The sequence below is a fragment of the Chiloscyllium punctatum genome, chromosome 8 (assembly GCF_047496795.1).
Source record: "Chiloscyllium punctatum isolate Juve2018m chromosome 8, sChiPun1.3, whole genome shotgun sequence".
Lineage (NCBI taxonomy): Eukaryota > Metazoa > Chordata > Chondrichthyes > Orectolobiformes > Hemiscylliidae > Chiloscyllium > Chiloscyllium punctatum.
This window is the reverse complement of record NC_092746.1, coordinates 115,116,406-115,131,643: the sequence shown is the minus strand read 5'-3', so window position 1 is coordinate 115,131,643 and position 15,238 is coordinate 115,116,406. Positions and strand designations below refer to the sequence as shown.

General features: G+C 41.8%; 1 protein-coding gene across 1 annotated transcript in view; it reads right to left on the bottom strand.

Moving 5' to 3' along the window:
* obscnb (obscurin, cytoskeletal calmodulin and titin-interacting RhoGEF b) overlaps positions 1–15,238 on the bottom strand; it is an 802,448-nt gene that overhangs the window by 16,871 nt on the left and 770,339 nt on the right. Inside the window, exons 109-113 of the mRNA XM_072576281.1 lie at positions 14,944–15,111; positions 13,233–13,355; positions 11,101–11,262; positions 4,371–4,449; positions 2,399–2,638 (exon numbers count right to left, since the gene is read on the bottom strand). Coding sequence (XP_072432382.1) covers positions 2,399–2,638; positions 4,371–4,449; positions 11,101–11,262; positions 13,233–13,355; positions 14,944–15,111 — 772 coding nt within the window. The remainder of the gene's footprint in view (positions 1–2,398; positions 2,639–4,370; positions 4,450–11,100; positions 11,263–13,232; positions 13,356–14,943; positions 15,112–15,238) is intronic.

The window sequence follows — 15,238 nt, the reverse complement described above, 5'->3', positions numbered from 1 at the left end:
ACATCTCTGATGGTGATCTGGCGGTAGTACCAAGCCACCTCTCTACCAACTAATGCAGTTCTTTGCTCAGTTCTGTCAGTAGTCACATTGTTCAAGGGAATGTGCATGTTTCATGCATCAATGTTGAATGGTGTCACTTAAGTTTTGTTTTTGAGGTTAAATTACAACCTCATTGATAAGATCCTTGCTGGCCAGGAAGGTGAGAGGACAATGTTTAGAGCAGCCTTTTTAGCTCTTTGATTATACTAAATGGTGAGTAATGTGGCAGATATAGAACTAGGAGACACAATGTTAGAATAAAGAATAAACTAACTAGGACCGAGATAAGCAGCAACTTCTTCATTTAGAAAGTGGTGAATGTTTGGAATGCTCTACCAAAATGGACAATGGAGGCTCAATTGTTGAGTATCAGTGGATTAAAAAAAAAATCAAGTGATACGGGGATGGTGAAGGAAAATGTATTTGAAGTAGAAGATCAGCCATAGCCTATCTAATTGGCAGAGCGGGCTCAATGGGCGGAATCAGCTACTTCTGTTTAGTTCTGTCCCTAAACTGTCTAATACCAGAGCCCCAGGAGTTTATGCAAACCTTAACTGAGATCTACAGAGGTGAAAGTCTATGCCGCATCCAGAAATGTCAAGCACGGAATGGGGACCTCAACGTCATGTTTGTTGACCAATGTCTTTGACAAAGTGATTAGTGTCAATCTTCTATGAAGCGCTTGAATCTGGGGTGCACTCACATGGTCAAAGGAAACACCACAAGATCACTTTGAATGACTCAATTAAGAGTTTTGATATCAACTTTGAACGTTTGGAGAAGCTCACTGGGAATGCTGCACCTGGCATACCCAAATCAAACATAGAACATAGAACATAGAAAAATACAGCACAGTACAGGCCCTTCGGCCCTCGATGTTGCGCCGACCGAAGCCTACCTAACCTACACTAGCCCAATAACCTCCATATGCTTATCTAATGCCCGCTTGAATGACCATAAAGAGGGAGAGTCCACCACTGATACTGGCAGGGCATTCCATGAACTCACAACACCCTGAGTAAAGAATCTACCCCTAACATCTGTCCTATACCAACCTCCCCTTAATTTAAAGCTGTCTCCCCTAGTAACAGCTGACTCCATATGCGGAAAAAGGTTCTCACTGTCAACCCTATCTAAACTCCTAATCATCTTGTACACCTCTATCAAGTCACCCCTAAACCTTCTTTTCTCCAATGAGAACAGCCCCAAGTGCCTCAGCCTTTCCTCATACGATCTTCCTACCATGCCAGTCAACATCCTGGTAAACCTCCTCTGCACCGTTCCAGTGCCTCCACATCCTTCCTATAGTATGGCGACCAAAACTGTACACAATACTCCAGATAAGGCTGCACCAGAGTCTCATACAACTGCAACATGACCTCAGGACTCTGGAACTCAATTCCTCTACCAATAAAGCCCAGTACGCCATATGCCTTCTTCACAGCACTATTTACCTGGGTGGCAACTTTCAGAGATCTGTGTACATGGACACCAAGATCCCTCTGCTCATCCACACTACCAAGTAGCCTACCATTAGCCCAGTAATCCATCTTCTTGTTACTCCTACCAAAGTGAATGACTTCACACTTAGCTACATTGAACTCAACTTGCCAACTTTCTGCCCAGCTCTGCAACTTATGTATATCCCGCTGTAACCTGCCACATCCTTCTTCACTGTCCACCACTCCACCGACTTTCGTATCATCCGCAAACTTGCTCATTCAGCCTTCAAGCCCCTCCTCCAGGTCATTTATAAAAATGACAAACAGCAATGGTCCCAAAACAGATCCTTGTGGAACACCGCTAGTAACTGCACTCCAAGATGAACCTTTACCATCAACTACTACCCTCTGTCTCCTTCCAGCCAGCCAATTCCTAATCCAAACCTCTAATGCACCCTCAATGCCATACCTCCGTAATTTTTGCAGTAGCCTACCATGGGGTACCTTATCGAACACCTTGCTAAAATCCATATACACCACATCTACTGCTTTATCCTCGTCCACTTCCTTGGTCACCATGGTACAGTCTGTTTCATTCAAAAGCCAAAGCATGTCAGAACAGGGGAGAAAATGGAACGAGTGCAAATCCTATAATTGAGTTAAAACTCAATCAATTGTGGAATTCTTTCCAGTTCGTTGCAGAACCTTCCGGGCACACACATCCTTAGCAAGAATCTACAAACCCAGTAGGATCCTATTATATGCCTCAAATAATGAACACAGTCACCTTTGCTTTGAAGGATGAATAAAATCCAGATAACAGCATAAAGACAGAAGCAGTTCAGGCCAGCATAGTCAGGAGCAGAATAAAATTGTTTATACTTTGACAGGGAGAAACAGAACTGTCCCATCTTTACCTTTCAGCCAAATGGTGATATAGCTCTTTTCCTTCACAGAGTTCTTGGATCAAAACTAAGTATTTAGGTGTGATGTAGGCACCATGAAGCTGAACAACGTTGTTGTGATGGAGCTTCTTTAGGGTTTCATACTCCTTCAGGACAAAGGGCTTGTTCTGTTTCTTGTAAGGAGTAATTTTAGCTGCAAATGACTTTCCTGAGGAGTTCTCCGTACATTTCTTTATGATGCTGAAGCGTCCTCTTATTAAAAAAAAGTGCATCAAATTAAAATATACAATAATCTATTGCAAACATTTTATCTAAAATAAACTAAATCTAGCAATAGCCAAAATACTCATCAGTGAGATCATCACCATGCTCCAAGTCTATCCTAACACCACCACCTTTTTAACTGTCAACTGTTCAAAAGACAAGTATTTAGCCAGAAAATTATCTTACTGCGTCATTTTGTTTTTAAAGAGAATGTCTCTCCAATCTCTATTTTTAGTTTTACTGTATAGCTAGTCCTTTTATTAAGTAATTACTAAAGAATGTATGGGGTAATTTATTGCAGGCAATGGGATCTCATCTCCCAGCAGGTGCCAGTGAAAGAACTGCCTTTAGAGAAGGCCCACTATATTAAATGGCCATAAGCAGCCCTTCCCTTGGATCAAGGACCCCAGAAGGTGGACACCTCACTTACCCCGATCAGGGGCTGCCAGATTGGACAGCAGTAACAATCACTGGCAGTGCACCTGTCAGAGGCCCAGAGGCAGCAGGGCCCAGGCCAGCGGGTTGTGAAGGCAGAATTTGGATCACAGAGGGAGGGATTGGTGACGAGGAAGGGATCGGGTTGGCGGGGGGAAGGAGCGGAAACAGTGGTGGTGGTGGTGGCTTTTGGAATTAAGTAGGGGAGTGGGTCTCAATAACTTCCTGCCTTCCCAATATCAGCGTCCTTCAATCAGGCAGAGTATATTTATAACAGGAAGGCCGTCTTGCTTCCATACAACCTCAGATGCCTGCAATGGAGGCATGAAGAGGCCCTTAACTGGGTATTCATTGTTTGAGGGCCTCAATTTACATCAAAGTGGGAAGATCATCCACATATTCTGCCATCCTCCCGATTGATTAAGTATCTTCACCAACTACAACCCTGCCTCAGGGGTGGGTTTAAATTCCAGCCAGGGACACACTACTTTGAACCACTACAGATCATAATTAAAATTTGAATCAATAGAAGTTTGGGAACTGGTAGGGCAGGTGATGTTTGGGTAGTTGATCAATCATTCTTGATTGAATGACAGAGTAGCCTTGAGGGGCTTATTTCTGTTAACTTGTTGCATATGTGAGATCACATTCCTGGCTTTAGTGTGCTATCCAAAATACAACTCATCTTCTTTGGCTGTACACTCCAGCATACAACATACACCAGTCCATGTTTGATCCTCTTTATGCATATTCCAGATGTGTAATCTTTTATGTAATTCATTCTAGCCTATGTATCATGCTCTGGACTAAGGGGAGATAGTGTCTGAATGGTATTGTCATTGGAATTGTGATTCAGAGATCCAAGACAATGTTCTGGGATCAAATGCTCTGCCTTGGTGTATTTTGAATCTAAATGTATAAAAGATCTGAATTGAAAGCTAGCCTCAGTAAAAATGCCATTACACTACTGTTGTAAAAATTCACTTTGTTCACTGATGTCTTTTAGGGAAGGAAATTAGTTATCTCTATTCAGTTTGATTTATATATGTGGTTCCAGACCCACAACATTGTTATTGAGTGTTAACACCCCTTTGAAATAGCTGAGCAATCCACTCAGTTCAAGGGCAATTGGGAATAAACAACAAATGCTGACCTAATCAGCCATTTCAACATCCCGCAAAAGGATAAACATAAAACAAACTCTGCATATATGAATTATCCTGTAAACAGTACAAACAAATTTGTTGATGTTAACCTCACAGTATATTAAGGATAGCTCTTGTACCTGTTTATCTCTGTGAAAAATGTGTATGTCTCATGCACTGGTGCTGGCTTTTCTCCATGTACACTATGTGACTGTACTTCTAAAAAGAAAGAAAAGGCAAGGAAATTAATAAAAGTATATTTTATTACTTACAGTGTGGAAACAGGCCCTTCGGCCCAACAAGTCCACACCGCCCCGCCGAAGCGCAACCCACCCATACCCCTACATCTACCCCTTACCTAACACTATGGGCAATTTAGCATGGCCAATTCACCTGGCCTGCACATCTTTGGACTGTGGGAGGAAACCGGAGCACCCGGAGGAAACCCACGCAGACACGGGGAGAACGTGCAAACTCCACACAGTCAGTCGCCTGAGGCGGGAATTGAACCCGGGTCTCAGGCGCTGTGAGGCAGCAGTGCTAACCACTGTGCCACCGTGCCGCCCACAATTATTTCAGAAAATAATTAAATGAAAGTCATGTTTTTGATTGGGAACATAAACAAAAAACTTCAACCTGTCCAACAGCCGCCTTTCAGAAAATCTACTTTTAATTTGTTTCTTTATTTGCAATCCTTGAGTGCACTGTATTTAGTCTTTTAATCACTGCAGTTTACATGATCAACTGTAGCCTACGTGGACCAACAAGATGCCTTCAGCTTCTGCTGGTGTCAGTAGCTATTCAGTCGATATAAGTGCCACCTTGCCTACATTATTTTAATCTTGCACTAAGGAACAATCATAAGTTATAAATGTAAAAGGAAGATTCTTTGGATAAATCTCAGTTAGCCATCCAGAGGAAACTTCCTCCATTTCTGCATTTTACATCAGTTACATTATTCAGAAATTTATTCTACCCTTTCTCTAAAGAACAACTTCCTGATGTCAATCCTAAATTTGTCCTTCCCTGATTTGAATCCAAGCTAGTGGTAGAGATAGGATAGCAGAAATTTCAGATGGGGTAGGGAGTTAGTAACCTCAATTAACCGAATGATTGGTTTGTGATGCAGAATGATGCTGACAGCATTGGTCAATTCTTGCACCATTTTGAGGTCACCATAAAAGTCCTTACCCTTTGGCTGACCACCACCAGCCAGCCATTTTTCTAATGGTATGCTGGGATCATGGTGGCTTTACTCTTAGGGAGTGAGGGAATGCATCACTTACTGAATCTGTTGAACTAAAGAAAGTAGTCTGTAGAAACATTTAAAAAACAGTTAACAAAGTATAGTCCTATAGAAAGTGAGCCTGGAAAATAAGAAGATGGCAGATGAAGTGAACAGGTATTTCGGATCAGTCTTCACTGATCTATCCAAGTAATATCCCATAAGCAGCCATAAATCAGGAAAAGGGGGGGAGGAATTCAGGAAAATTACAATCTCTAGAAAACGTACATTGAGTAACCTGTTGAAGCAATGATGGCCCAAGTCCTAATCGACAGAAAACAGGAAACTACAGAGCAATTAGCTTACTCTGTCATAGGGAAAATGTTTTAAAGAAGTTATAACAGAGCATTTAAATAAGTTTAAGCAATCAGCAAAGTCAAAACGATTTTGTAAAAAGGAAATCATGTTTGACCAATCCACTTGAGTTAGTAACATGTGTCATGAATTAAGAATGACCAGTGGAAGTATTGTACTTAAGATTTCCAGAAAACATTTGATAAAGTGCTTCATCAAATATTACAGAGAATAAAAGCTTATGTTGTAGGAATACCGTATTGGTATGAACAGAAGATCGGCCAGCTGACAGCAAGCAGAGAGAAGGCATACATGTCCTTTTTCAGGTTGGCAAGATGTAATGAGTGGTGATTAGTGCTGGGACTTTGGCTGGAAGATGTGGTTGTTAAATTTGCTGATGACACAAAGATAGGTATGAAAGCCAATCATGATGAGGACATAAGGAGGGTACAAAAAGATATAGATAGCTTACGTGAATAGGTAAAATTCTTGCAAATGGAATACAATGTGGGAATGTGTGAAATTTTCCACTTTGGCAATATTAATATTAAAATAATATTACTTCCATTTTAGGGACTGGAAGCAGTTTAGAGAAGATTTACGAGATTAAAAACTGTAATGGGCCGGTTTTCTTTGGAGGAGTTTAGAAGAGCAACATGTGACTTGATTGAAACATTAATGATCTTAAGGCAGCTTGACAGATTGGTTGTGGATGAGATATTCTTTCTTTTGACAGAATCAAGATCAATGGTCCCTGTTTAGAAATGGATGCTCATTTAAAAGGGAGGTAAGGCAAATGATTTTCTGTGAGGGCTCTGAGTCTTTTGAAAGGTGATGAAAGCTGACCCCTTGATCATTTTTACGTCTTGTTAAGCAAAAGGGAGAAAGGTTGTCATGAACCGGCATGTGGACTTGAAATTACAACGCTACCATATCTGTTTGCAAACTTTGCCGCTCCACAGAAAACAACCCCCAGCCTATCCAATCATTCCTCATGATCAGACCCTCCAGCCTAGCAACATCCTGGTAAATTTGCTCTGCAGTCTTTCCAGTGCAATCACATCCTTCGTATAACGTGGTAACCAAAACAATACACAGTACTTAAACTGTAGCCTAATCAGCATTTTATACAGTTCCAGCATTACCTCCTTGCCCTTGAATTCTGTGCCTTGGTTACAAAAGGCAAGACTCCCACATGTCTTCTTAACCATCTTACCTAACTGCCCTCCTACCTTTAGGGTTCTATGGATATTCAGACCAAGGTCCTGCCGATCTTCAGTACTTTCCAGGGTGGTACCACTCAGAGGGTGCTGCCCTGATGAGTGGTCCTGATCTGAAAGGTCAACTCTCCTGCTCCTCTGACGCAACTTGACCTGCTTTTTTTCCAGCTCCATGCTTTATCAACTCTGATTTTCTGGCATCCAGAATATAATTCTGTGCCTTGTGAACCCTCTTCAAGAGCCTTACCTCACATTCCTCCAGGTTCTACCCCATTTGCCACTGCTCTGTTTGGCTGACCAGTCATAGAGTCATAGAGATGTACAGCATGGAAAGAGACCCTTTGGTCCAACTCATCCATGCCGGCCCGATATCCTAAGTTAATGTAGCCCCATTTGCCAGCATTTGGCCCATACCTTCTAAACGCTTCCTATTCAAATATCCATCCAGATGCCTTTTAAATGTTGTAATTGTACCAGCCTCCATAATGTCTTTTGCAGCTCAGCACAGACATGCATAATCCTCTCTATAAAAAATGTTGCCCCTCTTAACTCTTTGAACTCTCACCCTAAATCTATGCCCTCTCGTATTGGACTCACCCACCCCAGGGAAAAAAAAAAACCTTGGCTATTCACCCTAACTATACCTCTCATGATTTTATAAACCTTTATAAGGTCACCCCTCAACCTCCAACACTCCAGGAAAAACAGCCCCACCCTATTCAGCCTCTCCCTATAGCTCAAACCCTCCAAACCTGGCAACATACTTGTAAATCTTTTCTGACCCCTTTCAAGTTTCACAACATCCTTCCTATAACAGAGAGACCAGAATTGCATGCATATTCCAAATGTGGCTTCATGCAGTCACAAAATGACTTCACAATACCTATATTCAATGCACTGACCAATCAAGGCAAGCCTTCTTCACTATTCTATCTTCCTGCAACTCCACTTTCAGGAACTATGAACCTGCACTCCCAGGTCTCTTTGTTCATTAACACTCCCCAAGACCTTACCATTAAGTGTATAAGTCCTGCCCTGATTTGCCTTTCCAAAATGCAGCACCTCAGATTTATCTAAATTAAACTCCACCTGCCATTCCACGGCCCATTGGTCCATCTGATCAAGATACTGTTGTAATCTGAGCTAACCCTCTTCGCTGTCCATTACACCTCCAATTTTGATCATCTGCAAACGTACCAACCATGCCTCCTATGTTCACATCCAAATCATTTAAGTACATGATCAAAACAGTGGCACACCGCTGATCACAGACCTCCAGTCTGAAAAACAACCTACAACACTATCCTCGGTCTTCTACTGTCGAGCCACCTCTGTATTCAAATGGCTAGGTCTTCCTGCACTCCATGTGACCTAACCTTGCTAACCAGTCTACCATGAGGAACCTTGTCAAATGCCTTACTGAAGTCCATATAGATCACGTCCACCACTCTGGCCTCATCAATCCTCTTTGTTATTCTTCAAAAAACTCAATCAAGTTAGTGAGATACAATTTCCCACGCACAAAGCCATGCTGACTATTCCTAATCAGTTCTTGCTGTTTCAAATACATGTACATCCTGTCCCTCATTTACCCTCCAACAACTTGCCCACAACTGATGTCAGGCTCACCGACCTATAGTTCCCTGGCTTATCCTTACTACCTTTCTTAAATAGTTTTAGCCAACCTCTAGTCTTCTGGCACCTCACCAATGGCTATTGATGAGACAAATATCTCAGCAAGGAACTCAGCAATCACTTCTCTAGCTTCAGACAGAGTTCTAGGATACACCTGATCAGGTCCTGGGATTTATCCACCTTTGTGCGTTTTAAGGCATTCAGTACCTCCTCCTCTAGCGTATAGACATTTTCCAAGATGCAACTATTTATTTCACTGTGTTCTCCATCTAATATTCATTTAGGATCTCCCTCATCTCTGCAGTTCCACACACACAGGTTCCCTTACTGATCTTTAAGGGGCCCTATTCTCTCCATACTTACCCATCTGTCCTTAATGTATTTGCAGAATCTCTTTGGATTCTCCTTAACCCTATTTGCTAAAGCTGTCTCATGTCACCTTTTTGCCCTCCTGATTTCCCTCTTAAGTATACTCCTACTGCCTTTAAGGGGATTCACTGAATCCCTGCTGTCTATACCTGACTCTCTATATATGTTTCCTTCTTATTCTTGACCAAAACCTCAATTTCTCTAGTCATCCAGCATTCCCTACACCTATCAGCCTTGCCCTTCACCCTAACAGGAACATACTGTTTCTGGACTCGCTATCTCATTTTGAAGGCTTTCCATTTTCCAGCCATCCCGTTACCTATGAACATCCACCCCCAAGCAACTTTTGAAAGTTCTAACCTCACAATATCAAAATTGGCCTTTGTCCAATTTAGAACTTTAACTTTTAGATCTTGCTCATCCTTTTATATCACTATTTTGAAACTAATATAATTATGGTCACTGGTTCCAAAGTGCTCCCCCACTGACACCTCAGTCATCTGCCCTTCGTTTTTTTCCCAACAGTAGGTCAAGTGTTGCACCTTCTCTAGTAGTACATCCACATACTGATTCAGAAAACGTTCTTGTACACAGTTAAAAAATTCCTCTCCATCCAAGCTCTTAACACTTGGAGTCACAGTTTATGTTTGGAAAGTTAAAATCCCCTACCATAATCACCCTATTATTCTTACAGACTTGTGAGATCTCCTTACAATTTGGTTTTCAATTTTCTGCTGACTATTGGGGGTCTATAGTACAATCCCAATAAAGTAATCATCCCTTACTTATTTCTCAGTTCCACCCAAACAACTTCCCTGGACATATTCCCAGGAATATCTTCCCTAAGTACAGCTGTAAGGTTACCCCTAAACAAAAAAGCCACTCTCTCTCCTCTCTTGGCCCCCTTTCTATCCTTCTTAAGCATCTATACTCTGGAACATTAAGCTGCCAGTTCTGTCCTTCCCTGAGCCATGTCTCTTTAATTGCTGTGATATACCAGTCCAATGTTTCCAACCATACTCTTCATCTGCCTTACCTGTTAGATGTCTTGCATTGAAATAAATGTAGCTGAATTTATCAGTCCTACCTTATTCTCTGCCTTGTTCTTGCCTCCCCTGTTTGTTTCTTCTAGGAGAAAGTGAGGACTGCAGATGCTGGAGATCAGAGCTGAAAATGTGTTGCTGGAAAAGCACAGCAGGTCAGGTAGCATCCAAGGAGCAGGAGAATCGACGTTTCGGGCATGAGCCCTTCTTCAGGAATCTGAAGATTCCTGAAGAGCCGTTCTTCAGATTCCTGAAGAAGGGCTTATGCCCGAAACGTCGATTCTCCTGCTCCTTGGATGCTGCCTGACCTGCTGCGCTTTTCCAGCAACACATTTTCAGCTCCGCCTGTTTGTTTGACTTGCTCCTTTTCCCAATCGTACAAGTCTCAGATTATTGCTTTGCTCAACATCTCCCTGGGTCCCCCCTGCTATTTGTGGCTATTCTCCTTTCTATTTATCACCCTACTAACTTTTGTGTCATCCATAAACTTTCTCATCATAGCCCTACATTTAAGTCCAAGCTATTAATATTTCAAATTATTTTAAAATCATGTTGCACAGTCACTACTGCAATATAGGAAATACCCAGGTGTCAAATTGTGCATTGACTCCCACAATGAGAAATTGTTTGAGGGATTAATATTGGTCAGCATATGAGGGATAACTTCCCTGGTCATCTTTGAAATAGCACCCTGAGATATTTTATATTCACTCACGAACACTGATGCATCCTTTAACAACTCATCCAAAAAGTGGCACCCCAAATAGTGGAGTAGTACATTGCAATGTCAGCCTCAATTCTTTGGGGTCACGATTTAAAATAGAACTGAAAATAAGAGAGCTCTGATACAGGAGCAAAAATGCTCTCTACTAAGCTACACCTGACACTTAGAGGCACATATGGAATGCAAATACCAGCTACAAATTCTACATAATTCTATGACATTGGGTTATCTTTTAGGTAAAGTCAAATAGTGATATGCTTTATAATGGGTTCTGACAGATCAGCAGTGTCATAAGCTTACCTGTCTTCCCAATGATAACTTCAGAAGATGGTTGACTAAACTGTCCTTTACCAGCTTTGTTGATATATGCTATTCTATATGAATATGTTTCTCCTTTACACAGATCACTGGCATAAAAGCAGGATTCAGAAAGGTTGGATGCAACATTTGTCCAGTCTTCACCTAAAAAAGAATGCATTCATTAGACCAAGAAACATTACAAGATGCTAAGGTGCCTTAATGCAGTTCAAGCGAAAAGCAGGGATGTTACTAGAGTGATGCGATTGAGGAATATAGAAAAAGGATTAGACTAAATGGGACTGATCGAACAAAAATGGACAGATTGTTGTGCCTGATGATGTTTTCAGGTTAGAGACCCAGAAAGAGTTATAGCACAAAAGAGATCATATCACATGGTAGAAAAAAATATTATCCACTGTAATTTCATGTCTGGAACTAGGGACATTATTTAAAAATAAGATGTCTTCCATTTGAGATCGACTGTACAATCTTTTCTCTAAGGGTCATGAGTCAATGGAATTCTCTGCTGAGATTGGTGGAGGCAGATTCTTGACTGACATGGAAATCAGAGAGTATTGGGGCAGGAAGGAAAGTGTAATTGAAGATTCTCATGCTGATTAGACAAGGTTTGATCAGCGATAAGCAGTATGGCTTTGTCAGGGGCAGGTTATACCCAACAAATCTGGCGGAAGTTTGCAAGATGGTGACCAAGTGTAGGTAAGAGTAAGGCAGTTGAAGTATTTTATATGGATTTTGGCAAGCCTTTGCCAAGGTCCGACATGGGAGACTGAAAGAAAAGCACATGGGATCCAGGTTAGTTTGGTACGTTGGATCCAACATTGGCTTAGTAGTAGGAGGCAAAGGATGGTGTTAGAAGGCTGTTTCTGTGACTAGAGCCTAGTATGCAATGGCACACAACAGGGACCAGTGCTGGGTTTTTTACTGTTTGTGGTATTCGTAAATTATGTAGATGAGAATGTTTGGGCGGGGGTGGTGATGATAATTAAGTTTACAGATGACACAAAATTGGCAGGGTTGGTGACAGAGAGGAGGAAAATGTTCGGTTACAGGAAAATATAGATGGGCAAGTCGGATGGGTAGATCAGTGCCAGATGGAATTTAACCCTGATAGATGTGAGGTGATGCATTTTGCAAGAAGGAATAAGGTGAGGGAGTACTCAATGAATGGCAGGGCACTAGGAAGCTCAATGGAAGAAACAGGATTTTGGGGTGCTTGTCAACAGATCTCTAAAGATGGAAGGACACAGTAATAGGGCAATTAAGAAAGCATACAGGACCCTAACCTCTATCAGTCACAGCATTGATTATCAGAGCAGGGAGGTCATTTTGCAACTGGACAGAGTTTTAGTAGGCTACAGCTGGAATGTTGTGTGCAGTTCTGGTCAGTACACTATACAAAGAATTTTATTGTACTGGAGGGAATGCAAAGGAAGTTCACCGGGATGTACCTGGGATGGAGCGTTTCAGCAATGAAGGGAGGCTGGATAAGCTCGCCTTATTTTCTTTGGAGCAGAGAAGGCCGAGGGGAGCCCTGGTAGAGGTGTGTAAGATTATGAGGGGCATGGACAGGGTGAATAGAAAGCAGCTGTTCCCCTTCGTTGAAGGGTCAGTAACAAGGAGACATAATTTTCAATTGATGTGAAGAGGTTTAGAGGGGATTTCAGGAAAAGATTTTTTACTCAGAGGCAGTGGGCATCTGGCAAACACTGGGAGGGTACTTGAGAATGGGGAACCTCACAATCTTTAATGTAAAAATAGTATGTGAATGAGCAATTGAAATGTTGTGACATTTAAGGTTATGGGCCTAGTGTGGGAAAGTGGGACTAGCGTAGGTAGTGGAGCATTTTTGGCAATACAAACATGATGGGCCAAAAGGTCTCTTCTGTACTATATGATTCTATGAATGCGAGATGAGAAGCTATGACAAATTGAGTCTTTTACGGCAATACTCAATTTCTGTACTATCAAATGATTATTCAAAATTGTAATTTATTCACATCAAGTAGTTTAAACTAATTTTAGAACAGGAAACAGCATCAATTATAAGTGAATATCATATTTTATCAATTATGTAGTTGCCAACCTATGTAACTCTGTGTCAAGCTACTTACCTTTTCTTTTACACTCAATAATATACATTATTGGAGTGTTGGCAACAAGGGGCTTCCATATCACTAAAACTCCATCTTCATAGACCTGTGCTACTTCAGGGGAATCAGGGCGACAAGGCACAACTGTAAATAGAAAAAAAAACGTGGAGTCAATTTACCTAGAGAAAGAAAGTTGCCTGACTGTTTACCCCTTTTACTGTTTTTTACATCAAATATGTGTGCACATTCTAGCCACTGTCTTTAAGCATTAACCACTTTCTTGTCCTTTTCTCCAATTTTATTCTCTCTCACATGACTGATTTCCACACTTGATTTCCCTTCAGTATCTCACCCAAGTGATCATTTTACATGCACCTGGCTATTCAAATGTAAGATAGTTTTTCCAAGTAGCCATGATGTGGAAATGCCCCAGTGCTGGACTGGGGTAGACAAAGTCAGAGGTCACATGATATCAGGGTAGAGTCCAACAGGTTTATTTGAAATCAAAAGCTTTCTGAGCACTGCTCCTGCATCAGGTGAACATAGAACATAACAGCGCAGGACAGGCCCTCTGGCCCTCGATGTTGAACCGACCTGTCATACCAATCTGAAGCCCATCTAACCTACACTATTCCATGTACGTCCATATGCTTGTCCAATGACAACTTAAATGTACTTAAAGTTGGCGAATCTACTATCGTTGCAAGCAAAGCATTCCATTCCCGTACTACTCTCTGAGTAAAAAAAACTACCTCTGACATCTATCCTATATCTATCGCCCCTCAATTTAAAGCTATGCCCCCTCGTGCTCACTGTCATCATACTTGGAAAAAGGCTCTCCCTGTCCACCCTATCTAACCCTCTGATTGTCTTGTACGCCTCAATTAAGTCACCTCTCAACCTTCTCTCTAATGAAAACAGCCTCAAGTCCCTTAGCCTTTCCTCGTAAGACCTTCCCTCCATACCAGGCAACATCCTAGTAAATCTCCTCTACACCCTTTCCAAAGCTTCCACATCCTTCTTATAATGCGGTGACCAGAACTGTACACAATACTCCAAGTGCGCCGCATCAGAGTTTTGTACAGCTGTAGCATAACCTCATGGTTCCAGAACTCGATCCTTCCATTAGTAAAAGCTAAAACACTGTATACTTTCTTAACAACCCTGTCAACCTGGGTGGCAACTTTCAAGGATAAACCACTTCAAACCAGTACATTTTTCATGGAGTGATTAGTTAAATTTTTCTCCCATCCTGGATCCAGTGATACACTGTCCAATTCTGTTCCATTCTGACCTTGTTAGTGGGTGAACTATTCATGGAAGTTAATGTGGCTTTATGAGTTCTGTCAGAGTTAGATACAGTCAATCACAAGATTAGATTACTTACAGTGTGGAAACAGGCCCTTCGGCCCAACAAGTCCACACCGACCCGCCGAAGCGCACCCACCCATACCCATTCCCCTACATTTACCCCTGCATCTAACACTATGGGAAATTTAGCATGGCCAATTCACCTAACCTGCACATTTTTTGGACTGTGGGAGGAAACCAGAGCACCCGGAGGAAACCCATGCAGACACGGGGAGAATGTGCAAACTCTACACAGTCAGTCGCCTGAGGCGGGAACTGAACCCGGGTCTCTGGCAATGTGAGGCAGCAGTGCTAACCACTGTGCCACCGTGCCGCCCACTGTGCCACCGTGCCGCCCACAAGTATACAAAGGAACAGTTACCTGCTAAATTCAGTAAGCAGCAAGTTGAAGCTTTGCCCAAATGGTTTTCCGCCACACATGTATATCTACCCAGATCATCTTCTATTACATTTAGAATAGTTAGAAGCTGGCAACTTTTGCTTGTGGTTGATGTCTGTATCCGATTACTGCAGCACACCAACTGATCCTCTATAGAAAAACAAAGCCAAAAACAAGCTAACTGCAAAACACGGAACATTTTTCATTGTCTTTTTTGCTGATTTAGGTTATTTTGTCATGGTATAATAAAGTACTGAAAGTACTCAGCAGGTAAGAT